The 14,003-nt window shown below is 47.4% G+C and overlaps 1 protein-coding gene across 2 annotated transcripts in view; it reads right to left on the bottom strand.

Moving 5' to 3' along the window:
- RNF41 (ring finger protein 41) overlaps nt 1–14,003 on the bottom strand; it is a 382,702-nt gene that overhangs the window by 118,481 nt on the left and 250,218 nt on the right. For both annotated transcript variants that reach the window (XM_069653751.1, XM_069653750.1), the window contains one exon: nt 5,492–5,627. In XM_069653751.1, coding sequence (XP_069509852.1) covers nt 5,492–5,627 — 136 coding nt within the window. The remainder of the gene's footprint in view (nt 1–5,491; nt 5,628–14,003) is intronic.

Genomic DNA, 14,003 nt, shown 5'->3' with positions numbered 1-14,003 from the left:
CGCTAGAGGTGGAGGCATTGCCATCATCTTCAGATCCACCCTAGATATGAGAACAACCACTTCTTCCCCTCTTGACTCATGTGAACTCTATCAATAAAATTCCAAACCTCACCCAAAAATACCATTACTATCCGCTTAATATACAGACCCCCCTGGGGCCTACAGGATCCTTTGAAGAAGACATCACGTCACTAGTGGCAGACAACTCTAAACCCACGGCGCAAAACATTATCCTTGGGGATTTTAACCTCGGCTTTAATGACTCGAACGACTTGCCTGCCACCTCCCTAGCCAATGCCTTGTCAGAACATGGCTTCTTACAAAAAAGTACCCAACCTACCCATGAGAAAGGTGCAATCTCACCATAAAAGACTTAACACCCATCTTGTGGACTGACCACCACCTCCTCTTCTTCGATATTAATACCAATAACCTTAAGATGAAAAGTAGCCCAGTTGCACCACGCTGCCTCACCAGAAATAAACTTAATATCACAGCTGAGGCCATCTCACCATTAGTAACTCCCATACTCGATGCAATACCTGCCATGAATGACTTAAAGCTGATGGTAGACACCTACGATGCCATGGCCAAAGCCATTGACACAACTGCCCCTCTAAAAATGCATGGTGTCAAACCAAGAGCACACCTGAACTCCTTGTTCACCCCTGAACTTAAATCCCTACGCACAGAGAAGAGGAAACTTGGAACTCTGGAAAAATACCCCTACTCCGGAGAACACGAATCTAGCAACCATCACAGCCACTTACAAAAGCGAGATTATGCGCACCAAAAAAGAAACCTTCAATTACAGAATAAACCAATCAGCCTCTAGCACTAAAGAATTATTTAGCATCCTAAGAGCTGGAAAACCCCATTCCCCCCCAGCAGACACCTGCACCAAAGATAAAACCTGGTGCACCAGCATTCAAAATGCTCTCAATGCCAAAATCACAGGGCTACAGACTAAAATAGCTAACAAACGACACCAACTAACGACATGTTATCCAAGCAGCCCTGCTCCGCTTGCCTCTGCACACCATAACGCATGCTTCAAATTCAAAGGAATCTATACTGGAGGTTCAAAAAATTATAGCATCACTGAAACCATAAAATTGCAACGGGGACAGTTGTCCACCCCAGATGATAAAAGATGTGGCCCCTTTTATCTCCAAACTAAAACTCCTCGTTCGCTAATACAGTACCCTGTAACTTGAAGCAATCTTGGGTTCTCCCATTACTCAAGAAACAAACTCTCGACCCGTCTATACCCACAAACTATAGACCAATCACAACAGTCACGTTTTAACTGAAAATCATAGATAGGGTTGCATATTTGCAAATCCAAGACGATCTTGAGAGAAACCGACTAGTTCCTAGTCATCTGGCTTTAGACCCCAACACGTAACGGAAACTGCCCTTGTTGACCTCAAAAGCCAGATCGACGATCTAAAAGACAAAAGGTAGTGTAGCCATCCTACTTCTACTAGACCCATCGGAGGCCTTTGATTTGGTTGACCATAAGATACTATGTGACCACCTCTATTCGGCAGCACACTTTTCAAGTTTCTCTGTCATGTGAATTCAATCTTTCCTTGACAACAGGACTATGTGTGTCTTCTCACCCACAGCGGCGGCCGATCCCATACCCATCACACGTGGCGTACCACAAGGCTCATGTGTCTGGCCCACTTTGTACAATATCTTTACAAAGCCCTTATTCAGCAAACTGGACCGTCTGGGTGTCACTAACGACGCAGATGACACCCAGATACTCCTACCCCTATCCGGCACATACAACACAGATGTCTCCCGTATCGAAGTCTACTCCATCATTCAGGTATGGATGGCCACTCATGGCCTCTGCCTGAATGATAAGACTGAGATGCTCCTAGTCGGGTCATCGAATAACTTACTGAAGCTAAGTCCTAACTACGCCAGTATCATCATAGACAAGAACAATATCCCCATTGCCAAAGATGTTAAAACATTAGGATTCTACTTTGACGCCAACTCCAAACTTACTAAACAGGTAAACTTGACTGCATCAGCCACTGCATATACTGGCAAACTGATCAGGGCAGGTAGACCCCTACTGTCACCCAACAGCTGTCTTACGCTGGCCAGAGCACTCATTCAGTCCAAATTAGACTACTGCAACGGCCTTTACCTAGGCGCTAACAAATCCATACTCAAACTGCAGATTTTACAAAATAATGTGCTCAGAGCCGCACTTAACATTCCCAAAAGAGAACATATTTCGGCAACCAGAAAACTTTGCAAATGGCTTTCCATACAAGAAACAATTAACCTGAAAATCCTCTGCCTCACCCACAAAGCATTGAACCACCAAGCCCCACCATACCTTACTGACAAATTCACCCAGAGATACTCAGTCCGGACCACAAGATCCACCAACACTTCATGTCTAGTGATTCCTAGATACAACCTCAAAAGAGCAGGAGGCTCCAGTTTCCCGTTCCTTGCCGCCCAGCTATGGAACACACTCCCACAAGACATTAAATCCATCCCTTCTTTTGATAAATTCAGAAGCAACGCCATCTCCTGGCTACTTAATAGGAGATAACACCCACACAGTCAGCCCATCTACGCTTCTGCATTTCTCCTGTATGTATATAATGTACGCTTGTATTACTTTGCTACGATCCTGCTGCTGTGCTTTTTTAGGCCACAGGACTGCTTCTGTAATAAATGTATCATTTATCCTAGGTACCATCATGTACGATTGTTAACTTGTAACCGCTGTCTTATCGTTTGAGCACCCAGATACCTCAGGGTCAGGCGCACTATATAAATAAAACAAAAAAGAGACTGAAGCCATAGAGGTGAGGGGTATCGAAGTATCCATGCGGTCGGTTTTGAGGGATCTGATAAAAGCCATGAGGTCTGCAGGATCATCGAAGGCTGAAGTTTTCCCGTTGACTGTAACCTTGAATTTGCATGGATGACAGAGGCCATATTTAGCATTAAGTTGCTTTAAGGCCGGGCGGTAGGGCAATAATTCCTTCCTTTGCTGAGCAGTCTTCCTAGCCACATCCTTTGAAATATAAATGTTGCTGCCATGCCAAAACAAGGGTGTTTTTCTCCTTAGCTTTAGACATAAGCTGTAGTTCAGTGTACTCCAACAGTAGAAAAATCAAAGTAAGTGGCATAGGACAAAGGATGGAGTGAATGAGAGGTTTTCATGGGCCCAATGCGGTAGGTGCATTGAATTTTAAGAGCAATATCGGGCGGGATGTGAAGCAAAGCTTGAAGCATTTTCTGTAGAAAAAGAATGGTGTCATTCCCCTCAGGCAGGCCCGAAATACGAAGATCACACCTTCCTGTTTAAGAGTTCTTCATTATGCTTTTGCGGATCTTGGACAACTTTTTCCAAGCTGAAGTACTCTAGTTGATAAGTCTTCAACAATACTAACTCTGCTCTCAACTTAAATTTATACTGTTTTCAAATGCACTCCACCTGTCATCTAATGTCATTTTTGGTTCGTGGCTTCAACAAAGGGCTCCGATCTCATTTCCTGTAAGAGAACATCCATACTGGAATCTGAATCTGCAAGCAGCAGTGACTCACTTTTTGGCCTTTTATGGGTGGAAGATTGTGCTATGGCCTGGGGTCTTTGGTAGCCTGAGAAGACGTTTGACCACTCTTACTTGAGGCTATAGCTAATAATGGCGATGAATATATATCTTGACTAATGCAGTGCAGGTGAGGTCAATGCTTAAGAGATCGTGCAGGGAGAAAAGCACTGCCAGGCCAGTCTAGCAATGGAGTGCAAAAAAGTTGTAACAGAGGACAAATTAGATTTATAAATTTGTTACTTCAGCAAGAAAATAAAATTGAGCCCCTGTTTATTCTTTTAAGTCCATTAGATGGGTCTTGCGTCACAGAGTTGACCTCTTCTATCCTCAGCAAAGGCGGCCACTGATGGCAGCAACAGTCACAGCAGAGACAGTCCTCTGTGGTGTGAAAGCAAGCCACGAAGAAAAAAATAAAACACCGCCACAGGGCGTAAGCACAGCAAGGCCAGTGAGGAGCGTTAAGAGTGAAAGTATGAGTTGTAAAGCATTACAGGGGAAAGTTAGCAGTTACGTGGGCGTGAGATGCGTAATCAGGAAGCCATCTTCCTCTGCACTAAGCCATGCTGGGGGCATTTAAAGATTTGAAATACAATAGTAGATCGTGAGATTTTTGTGGCTCACCTCAATCAGTAGTCCAGTACTTTGTATAATTCACTTGAAGGGGATAAAGCTACAGAAGAACCGTCCTCTGTTTTGCAGAACAGGGTTCTATACATATTTAAAACCTTGTCATTCTGGGTTATGTGATGTTAGCTAATGAAAGTCAAATTCGTAAACAATGACGTCTTGCTGTACGAATTTAGTCAACTGCTAATAAAACACACTGGGCTTAAATCCCAGCTTCAAAATTTAAACAAGGTGTGTGTGATCCTGGACAACTTACAGTCGCTCAGTGCCTAACCTGTTGCCATTGCCGGTTATGGTGTTCTTTACACAGGATTCTGGAGAGGACTGTACAACCACTAGCCTTGAGGCAAGGTACAGCACCCAGCCCTAAAGGGAAAACAAGCCTCTTTAAATTCGAGGAAGGGGAAGTTTGCTGAAACAAGGTACACACTTCTCGGAAAGACACCACAAAGGTAAACAGAAAATACACATTATGATAACGCCTACATAAACCTCTTTGTTCTCAGTAAATCAATACTTTAGCAAACACACACTGAAAAAATAACTCTTTATGACACATACTGTTATAATAAAGTAAACACACCACTACTTAAGATTTTAAGTTTACTCCCTGGAGATATGCAATTCAACATGTGAAGACAAGGGGTTGGAAGAAAATTGAACCCAACGTTAAAACAGTTAAATAGAAACACAGGATCCCAATACCAATAATAAGTGTCAATGAATGTTTAAACCTCTAGGAAACCCAGATACAAACGCACACCAGTTAATGATGGGCCTGAAGACTATTTTAAAAAACAGTGCCAGAGGTCACCAAAAGACAGATGTATTTACACTAGCTATTTTTCTTTAGGTGTGTAGTTGAGATACAAGTTCACATTTATAGAACTGGCAGACATGGAATTAAAAATACATTAAAGAGAAAATCACAGGTAAGAGCTTCAATTCTAGAAATTGGCGTAAATGTCAATTGACCCATATTGTTAGGTAAATAACCTACACGTCTAATTTGCTCAACACGATGCTCTCCTTGCCTGACGAGCATGTCAAAACAAGTAAATTGGATGTGGGGTTTTACAATCTATGTCACATGACTGGTTTCTTTCCTTGTCCTGCTACCAACATTCCATCTGTTCAATTTACAGCAATCTTAAAATGTTCTGCTCTCCCTCACTTGACTTATTTACACCAATAAGGTTACTATTTTTCTCATATGTGTGTCTTTTCATAAAATACATATACAGTAAGGTACAGGAGCAATTACCTGCTCAGACAGCTGATGCTTGTTCTCAGCTGAGGACTTCTCCAAGTCTGCTATTCTGGTCTGTTGCTGTTGCACCACTGACCTCAAGTGCTTAATGCAGTTATGGTTTGGAAGCTCATCCTTTGGCATCTCCAAGCTACAAAAAGAAAAAAAGGATCAAAAGATGAACCTACCAATGCCCTTCCATACAGAGTTCAGTGTGCCCCTTTGAAGAATGTTCTATTGCATGCCAGGTAAATGTGCTATTTGGAAATCCCATAGTTAGCCAGATCTCACAATGAGTTGCCCCTAACTCAAGTAATGTTTTTGGAAACGTGGATTAAGGAGTATGGATCATTTTTTGAATATTAGGAGGGATTCACAGAAGCACAACTGCTGTAGGGTTCGGGGCACTCCATTTTAGTGGAGACCCGCAAGATTTAACACCAAGTCTAACCAACTCACTGGCAGGTGAATGAGCGGTAGGGATAGACTGACGAGTTGAAGGTACACGTTTAACACAAATTTGCAATCAAAACAATAGTGTCTACACAGCTAAGAATCAAAAATGTATTAAGAGAGAGCCAAGATGGGCACCGGGGTGAGGACACTGAAACTGTGCTCCCCACCATCCCCACCACCATAAGGTGGAAAAAGCACGCTAAACCCCAGCCCCAGGGTATTTCTTTTAGCAAAGCACAAGTCCAGCAGATGACTGTCCTGGTTGAAGGTGGCGGATAGTGAGGGATAAAACACAGCGACTCCCAGCAGAGAAGCCGGGCTGGCAACAACGCAGCGGCGGCAGAGAACCAGCTGGAGGAATGTACTGAAAGTTGAAGGACCAGAGGAGAATCACGCCGGTATCCACATAGAGAAGCGACCAAGCCTGTTAGGTCGGTTGAACAGAGGCACAAGCAGTTTTGATGGCAGAGCCTGTGGGCCCTGGTGCGGAAGAGTGAGACATTCTAGATTGGAGCGGCCCAGGTGCTATGGCATGGAGAAGGAGCCAACACCGGGTCGGGACCTGCAGGAGGCCTGGAGAAGGAGAGGACGGACCAAGCCCAAACAGGAGGAGGCAACGCCAAAGCGAGTGAGGGGAGAGGTCCGGAGGAGAGGACACAGCGGGCGTGCAAGAGCAAGTTCAGCAGCACCCCACGGAGAACCATAGTTACGAGAGCATGCCCAGCCGGTAGAGCGTCAAGCAACAGCGACGTGACAAGAGCCCAGGAGCAGAAGCATTGCGGCAAGGAAGCACCGGACTGCGCCACCGAGTAGGATCAAGAAGCAGAGATGGGACCAACTGGGAGGAGACTTCGAAGCAACCGGTAAGTAGGCAAGCCAGCTTCCCCCCTCCCCCCCCCAGCAGAATGCACTTGCACATCTAGCAAACAGGAAAACAAAGGGAGATCAAAGACGGAAGTAGGGGGACATGACAGCAAGATAAAGCAACAGGCACTACCCCAGTGCACCCAGACCCGAAGGGTGCTGTAAGAAGGGAAAGGCCACGGCACGCATAAGGTATTTGTATTTATATAGCGCTTTTAACCAAAAGCACTTTACAGAGAACAATTAGCCATACATAAGATAGGCAGTGTAAATCGATCAGAATCAGCCAGTAACGATTAAACAGATGACTGAAGTAGGTAAACAGGATTATGCACAAGGGGCACGTGGGACATTAAGTAGAAAGTGATCAGCAGATCGAAGAGAACGGGAGGGAGAATAGAAGGAGAGGAGAGATGCAAGATAGTTAAGGGCGAGACCGTAGAGAGATTTTAAGACAAGACAAAGGAAGTTGTACTGGAGTTGAGACTGAAAAGAAAGCCATCACAGTGAGGTAAGGGATGAGATTGAGTCCCGATGGGAGAGAAGACAGAGATGGAAGAATTATAGATCGATTTGAGAGGAGCAAGACGTGAGGAAGGAAGAGCAAAGAAGAGAACATTGCAGTAGAAAAGTTGAGAGAAGCTGAAGGAAGATACTAGATGTTTTGTGGGGTGGAAAAGTAAGAAAAGGGCACATTTTGTGTATATTGTAGAGATGCAATCGGCAGGCATGGGAAGTAAGAGATGTGGTGAGCAAAGGAAAGATTAGTGTTGAAGTGGAGACCAAGATTGCGGGCAGAAGGGAAGAAAAGAAAATAGGAGGAGATGGAGGTGGAAGGACATTAGCGGGAAGAAATAGAACTTCTGTTTTCTCAGCATTCAGAGTAAGAAAGTGTGAGGTCATCCAGGACTTGATGGCAGTGAGGCAGGATGAGTGTGTGATGGATGTCAGGGGTGAAGGATGAGAAAGAAAAAGCAGAGTGTCGTCAGCATAGAAGTGGTGTCATAGAAGGATGAGATGATAGGAGCAAAAAGTGAGGTGTACATAGAGAAAATAAAAAGGACCAAGAACGGAGCCTTGGGGAACGCTGTGGGCGAGAGGAAAAGAAGGAGAGGTGCTACCGCCCCAAGAGGCGGCAAAGGAGCGGTTAGGTAGATAGGATGTGAATCAGGCAAGAACAGGACCACGGAAGCCAAAAGGAAAAGTCAAATAGCAAATAGTGATCTACTGTGTCAAAGGCAGCAGATAGGTCGAGGACAATGAGGACAAAAGAGTGTTTTGAGTAGCGGACAGTGAGGAGAGTTAAGAACGGAGGCAAGAGCTTTTTTGGTGGAGTGGTGGGGACGGAACCCAGATTGAGTGGGAGAGAGAGAGACAGAACAGAGACGTGTGCAGAGATTTGAGAGTAGACAAGACACTCAAGGAGCTTGGATAGAAAGGACAAGAGATATGGGGCGAAAGTTTGATACAAGAAGGGGGTTTGCAGTGGTTTGTTCAAGATAGGGATGATTGCATGTTTGAAGGCAGAGGGAAATGAAGTAGCAAGACAAATGTTGAAAAATGAGGTAAGGAAAGGTACTAGGAGCGGGTAGACTTTGGGAACGAGAGGATCGCCAGGGGCAGCAGTAGGGTGGGTTTTAGACAGGAGAAGGGTGACAGAAGCGAAGATAAAGGTATCACCAAGTCTAGCATAAGAGGGGCTGCACAATTGAAAAAAAGACTTCTCCACAGTCAGAGCCATAAGATCCCCAACTGGACTCCAGAGAGGCAGGGGCCAGTAGGGAGAGCATCAGCGAGCAGGGGACACTCGGAGAAAGGGGCAAGAGGAGGAGGGCCGGATGGAGAGAAACACTGAGTCTACTCTCTCACCCCCTCCACCTCCCCCCCCCCCCAAGGAAGCAAGGAGAACCAGACACTGAGGCGACCCCAATGACAAAGGCAACACCGATACACCGGGGGAGTGGGAAATGGAAAGAAAGGGACAACACATGGGAGAGCACAAATCAATCGGATACGTCAGACGAGACAAAAATGTCAAAAAAACAGAGGGAAGGTCCCCTCGACCCCTGCAAAAGGAGACAAGAGGAACCCTGAAGGGGCGCTGCAGAAAATGTGGAGAAAACAGGAGGGACCCCAGCCAGACAACGAAAAAGGGGTGGAGAGGAGCAAGGAGGAAACTCCCCCCCGGAAGAGGAACAAGAGGGGGAAAAAAACAAACAAAAAAAAAAACCATGGAGCAATGCTTTCAAAACTTCAGGGACAGGATGGCAAATGTGATGCAAGTCCAACTAGACAAAATGAAAGGAACTGACGGGAACACTAAAGGAGGTAAAGAACAAGCTAAATTTACTGGAAGAGCATTTACCAATGAAACAGCATTGCAAGAACTAGCGGACGATACTCATAAGGTAGACTGATGGAACACCTTGCCTGGGCCACGCACAACCTAGAAATCCAAACTGAAGACCTTGAAAATAGGTCAAGAAGGGCAAATATAAGGGTCAAAGCAATCCATGACACAGTGGAGGACGCAGAGCTGAAACAGTGAAACCAACATTTGCAACCCTAAGTGACGTCTCAGACACCAAGGAGATATTGGTGGACAGGGTTCATAGAGTGGGGCCCAAGAGGAATGAACCAGGAACAAGGCCATGGGATGTATTGGTTGCAATGCACAAATATACACAAAAAGAAGGTTCTGCTGGCAGCAAGACATACGGACAACCTCAATTTCAATGGGACCATGATCCAGTTATAACAAGACCTCTCCCAAATCACCCTCACTAAGAGAAGGCAGATGTACCCGATTGTACAAGAGTTACTGAAACGAGGCATCAGACATATGGACTTTCCCATTCGGCCTCCTGTATGAAGTGGACAAAAGGCAGAGAAGGATCACCACTATAGAATAAGAGGGGGTGGGGGAAAGAGTACATACCCGGCACAGAGGTAGATCCGGCACAGAATGAGCCGCAGGGCATGGGAAAGGAACACCCAAAAAGGAAGGTGTGGGAGTGATCAACACAGGATTCAAAGACAAAGGCAAGGAAACGGAGGGCCCGTTAGGCCCGAGACCCCCGACAAAAGACTCGGCACTAGAATCGGAGGCCCTGGTCAGGAGTCGCAACCATTAAAACTACCACAGCTTTGAGAACACAGTAAGAGTGCCGGGGGAGGGGTAAAAGTACCATAAGTGGTGGGGAGGGAGGGGGCAGAAGGGGAAATTGTTGGATCACCACATGGGTCAGGGACCCGCTAGTGGAGACCCTGGGGGTGGAAAGGTTCTCAACTCCCTAGGAGGAGATTCGGGGGGTGGGGTGGGGGAGCTCTAGGCCGTTGGAGCCGACCGGGTGGGTTGCAGGGGTGGGCGACAGATCAGGAAGGATTCAAAGGGCCGCAATCTAAAGGGATTACGCACAATACCGGTAACCAATGGCAAAAGGATAGGTCCCTAAACATTAAAGGGCTCAATTTGCCAATTAAGAAGAAAAACTTGAGCAATTTTTAGCAAGGGAGAACCCAGACTTAATTGCTCTACAGGAGACGCATACAGAAGAAAGAAACAGAACGATAATAAGGGGCTACGACCGAATACAACAAAAACCCGGGAAAATAGGGGGGGGCTCTACAGCCTTAAAAAATAATTAGACCTGAGAATTATGGGAACAAGTACAGACAACAGGCCGGTTCATAGAGATAATATTTGCAACAATATAGGCACCCAACACGGGTCAAGACCGCTTTATACAAACAAGGATGCATAAACTAGAAGGGTTTGCCAAGGGAAACAGAATACTCAAAGGGGATTTCAATTTAGCATGGGACACAAAAAGGGACAGGGGTGCTAGAATATCACCGCCCACCCCCAATTAAACCATTGAAGGAACTACAGGAGAAAATGGAAAACCTGTCACTGGTGGACACGTGGAGGGAAAAGGGTGAATCCAGGGGATACACCTTTTACTCCCATGTTCACAGAACCGCTTCGAGAATAGATTATACATGGGTATCGTGGCCCCCGTTAGGAAAAGTGACAGAGGTGGAGGTAGGAGCCATCACCAATCACGTTGCGGGGCTGTGGAGATGGAGGTACCCAGCACACATCTTCAAAGATGAAATCCTGAGGGAAGAATTGAGGAAGGAGATAGATCAATATTTCCAGATGAATTAATCCTACCAGAAGGTAGAGAAGAGCGGTCAGGGGCCAACTGGAAACAATACAATCCACCAGAGCAGAGAGGGCCCTTATGCACCTTAGAGGTATTATATTAAAGGCAAATAACAGATAGTTCTTTCTTAGCATTCTTGCCAGGAGTCTATTATAAAAAAATCAAGGCGGCGGGGGGCCGAAAGATCAGACCTAATCATTTAAGAGGGAATTTGTGACATGTTATGTGGAAGTATATTAAACGGAAAGCCCGGACAAGAAGCCCCAAGTGGAATACCTAGAAAAATGTGAGTTGCCAGAGAACGATCCTAGAGAGGGAGGAAGGAACAAGTTACTTACCTGTAACTGTTCTCCAGCATGGGTCTGGCATGGATTCACATGCTCATGAAATATTCCCCATCGTCAGGCTGGGAATCCTCAGTAAAGAAAAGAAAAAAAAAAGAAAAAATAAATCAGTATCCGTTTCCTTTCTGATCTGTCTTTCTTAGTAGTAACCAATCACTGGTCTCTGGGTCATACTGCCCCCAGCCAATGACTGCCCTCTCCCTAAGCCCCGCCCTCGGCAGCCATCCTCAGATTTGGTAGCATGTAAAGTGGCAGTATGACCAAGTGAAGAGCCGCAGAGGGGACGGAGGGAGGGTTTGCATGTGAATCCATGGCAGACCCATGCTGGAGAACAACAGTTACAGGTAAGTAACTTGTTCCTTCTCCAGCATGGGGTCTGGCATGGATTCACATGCTCATTAATATAAGAATACATATCAGTACACACATGCACAACCATGGGAGGTGGCAAGGCTCAACATTAAGCATTACATAAACTCAACATTAAGCATCGCTTACCTCCTCACCAGGCTCACCTTAAGCAAACAGGTTGCGCAGCACTGCCTGGCCGACTCTGCACTCCTCCCTGGAATCCCGGTCGACGGAGTAGAATTTTGTGAAGGTGTGCGTCGACCTCCACGTAGCAGCCCTGCAGATGTCCAGCAGGGGCACACCAGACAAGAACGCCGTGGTAGCAGCGATCGCTCTGGTTGAATGGGCTCTGAAGGCCGGGCAACGGTCAGTTTGCCAACCGATGACAGTGCATGATGCAGCCGGAGAGCTATCTGGAAATGGAAGCCTTTGAGAGAGCCTTCCCTTGGTTCACAGGACCAAAGTTCACAAACAGCTGTGATGTCTTTCGAAAACTCTTGGTTCAGGCCACGTAGAACTTCAGCGCTCTAGCTACATCCAGCGAGTGCAAAGTCCTCTCGGCCGGCGACGAAGGCGACGGGAAAAAGACTGGCAACACCAAGGGCTCGTTGAGATGGAAGTCCGACGGTACCTTGGGCATGAAGGAGGGGTGCGTCCTCAGCGCCACCCTCGTCTCGTGGAAAGTAAAGTATGGAGGCTTGCAGGCAAGGGCCTGAATCTCTCCCACGAGTCGTGCAGAGGTGATGGCCACAAGGAACATTGTCTTCAACAGAGCTGAATGCAAGGGCTCGAATGGCGGGCCCATGAGCCTTGTCAGCACCACGTTGAGTTCCCACGCCGGGGCTGGTATCTTCACCAGCGGGAACAATCGGAACAGTCCTTTCATAAACTCCTGCACCAGGCTATGAGACCACAGGGATGACTGTTCTGCAGTTCTGGTGTATCGGGAAATCGCTGCCAGATGTATCTTGATGGAAGCATGAGCTAGTCCAGCTATGGCCAGCGACAGCAAGTACGGTAGCACTTGAGGGGCTGTTATTTTTTAGAGGGTTAATCTGTGCACGGCACCAGACATAGAACCTCTTCCACTTGTGTCCGTAGCACTTGAGAGTTGAGGACGCCCTGGCCTTTGCAAGAACCTCTCTGCATTCAGTCGGGATATCGTACCCTCCAAACTCTAGTGCTGCTGGAGCCAGGCCTGCAATTTCAGCGACTCCAGGTCGTGATGAAGAATGGCTCCTTCTCTGGAGAGAAAATCTGCGTCCGTCAACAGTTTGACTGGTGGGGGCGCTGACAAGTCCAGAAGGTCCGGGAACCATATCTGTCTCGGCCACCTCAGTGCGACGAGGATCATCCTGCACCGGGACCTCTTGAGTTGGTTGATGAGCCTGAGCAGCAGCGGGAACGCATACAGGAACAGGCCGTCCCAGGGGAATGAGAAAGCATCGCCCATGCTCCTCGGCTGGGGGATCCTGCTGGCGGACCTCTGACACTTGTTTGTCGCTGTCGCGAACAGGTCGATTTGGGGTTTGCCCCATCGCCGGAAGAGTTGATCCACTTGATCCTGGCGTAGTTCCCACTCGTGGCAAGAGTGCGGCTCCCTGCTGAGAGAGTCGGCGATGGTTTTTATCCCTGCTAGATGAAAAGGCACCAGAAACATCCCCTGGGCAACGGCCCAGTGCCCCAGATCCTGGGCCTCCTTGGATAGGGCTGGGGATCTGGTTCCTCCATGCTTCTGGATGTAGAACATCGTGGTGGTGTTGGCGGTGAAGATCCTCACCACCTTGCCCTTGAGGGACAGGAGGAATGACTTGAGGGCCCAGAACACTGCTCGGAGCTCCAGTATGTTGATGTTGAGCGGCCTCTCGCGCAAGATCTCTGGTGTGAGCTCCCCAACCCTCCAGGGATGCATCCGTCGTCACCGTCACCTGGTATTCTGGGGTCTGAAAGTTCGTGCCTGCGGCGAGATGCGCGCGGGTCCCCCACCATCGAATTGCCTGGCGGAATACTTTGTTGAGCGAGATCTTGTCCTCGAAGCTGTCCGTCGCTTGTGTCCAACGGGCGTCGAGGAACTCCTGCAGCGGACGCATCCGAAGCCTGCACAAGCGCACCAGATAGATGCAAGAGGACATCATCCCGAGAAGGGACTTGATGGACCTCACTCTGGCCACGTCCGTGGCCAGCAGATGCTGTACCATGCCCAGGATGGCCTGTGTTCTTTCCTCCGACGGCGAGGCCAACTGCGCTACTGTATCGAGCTTGGCTCCCAGTAACAGCGCAGCCTGCGACGGAACCAGGTGGGCTTTGGGGAAGTTGATGGAGAATCCCAGGTCCGTGAGCAGC

The sequence above is a fragment of the Ambystoma mexicanum genome, chromosome 3q, assembly GCF_040938575.1.
Source record: "Ambystoma mexicanum isolate Mex_15411 chromosome 3q, UKY_AmexF1_1, whole genome shotgun sequence".
In the NCBI taxonomy this organism is placed as follows: Eukaryota; Metazoa; Chordata; class Amphibia; order Caudata; family Ambystomatidae; genus Ambystoma; species Ambystoma mexicanum.
Note: the sequence above shows the minus strand (reverse complement) of the source record. Positions and strands in the feature narration are given on the sequence as shown.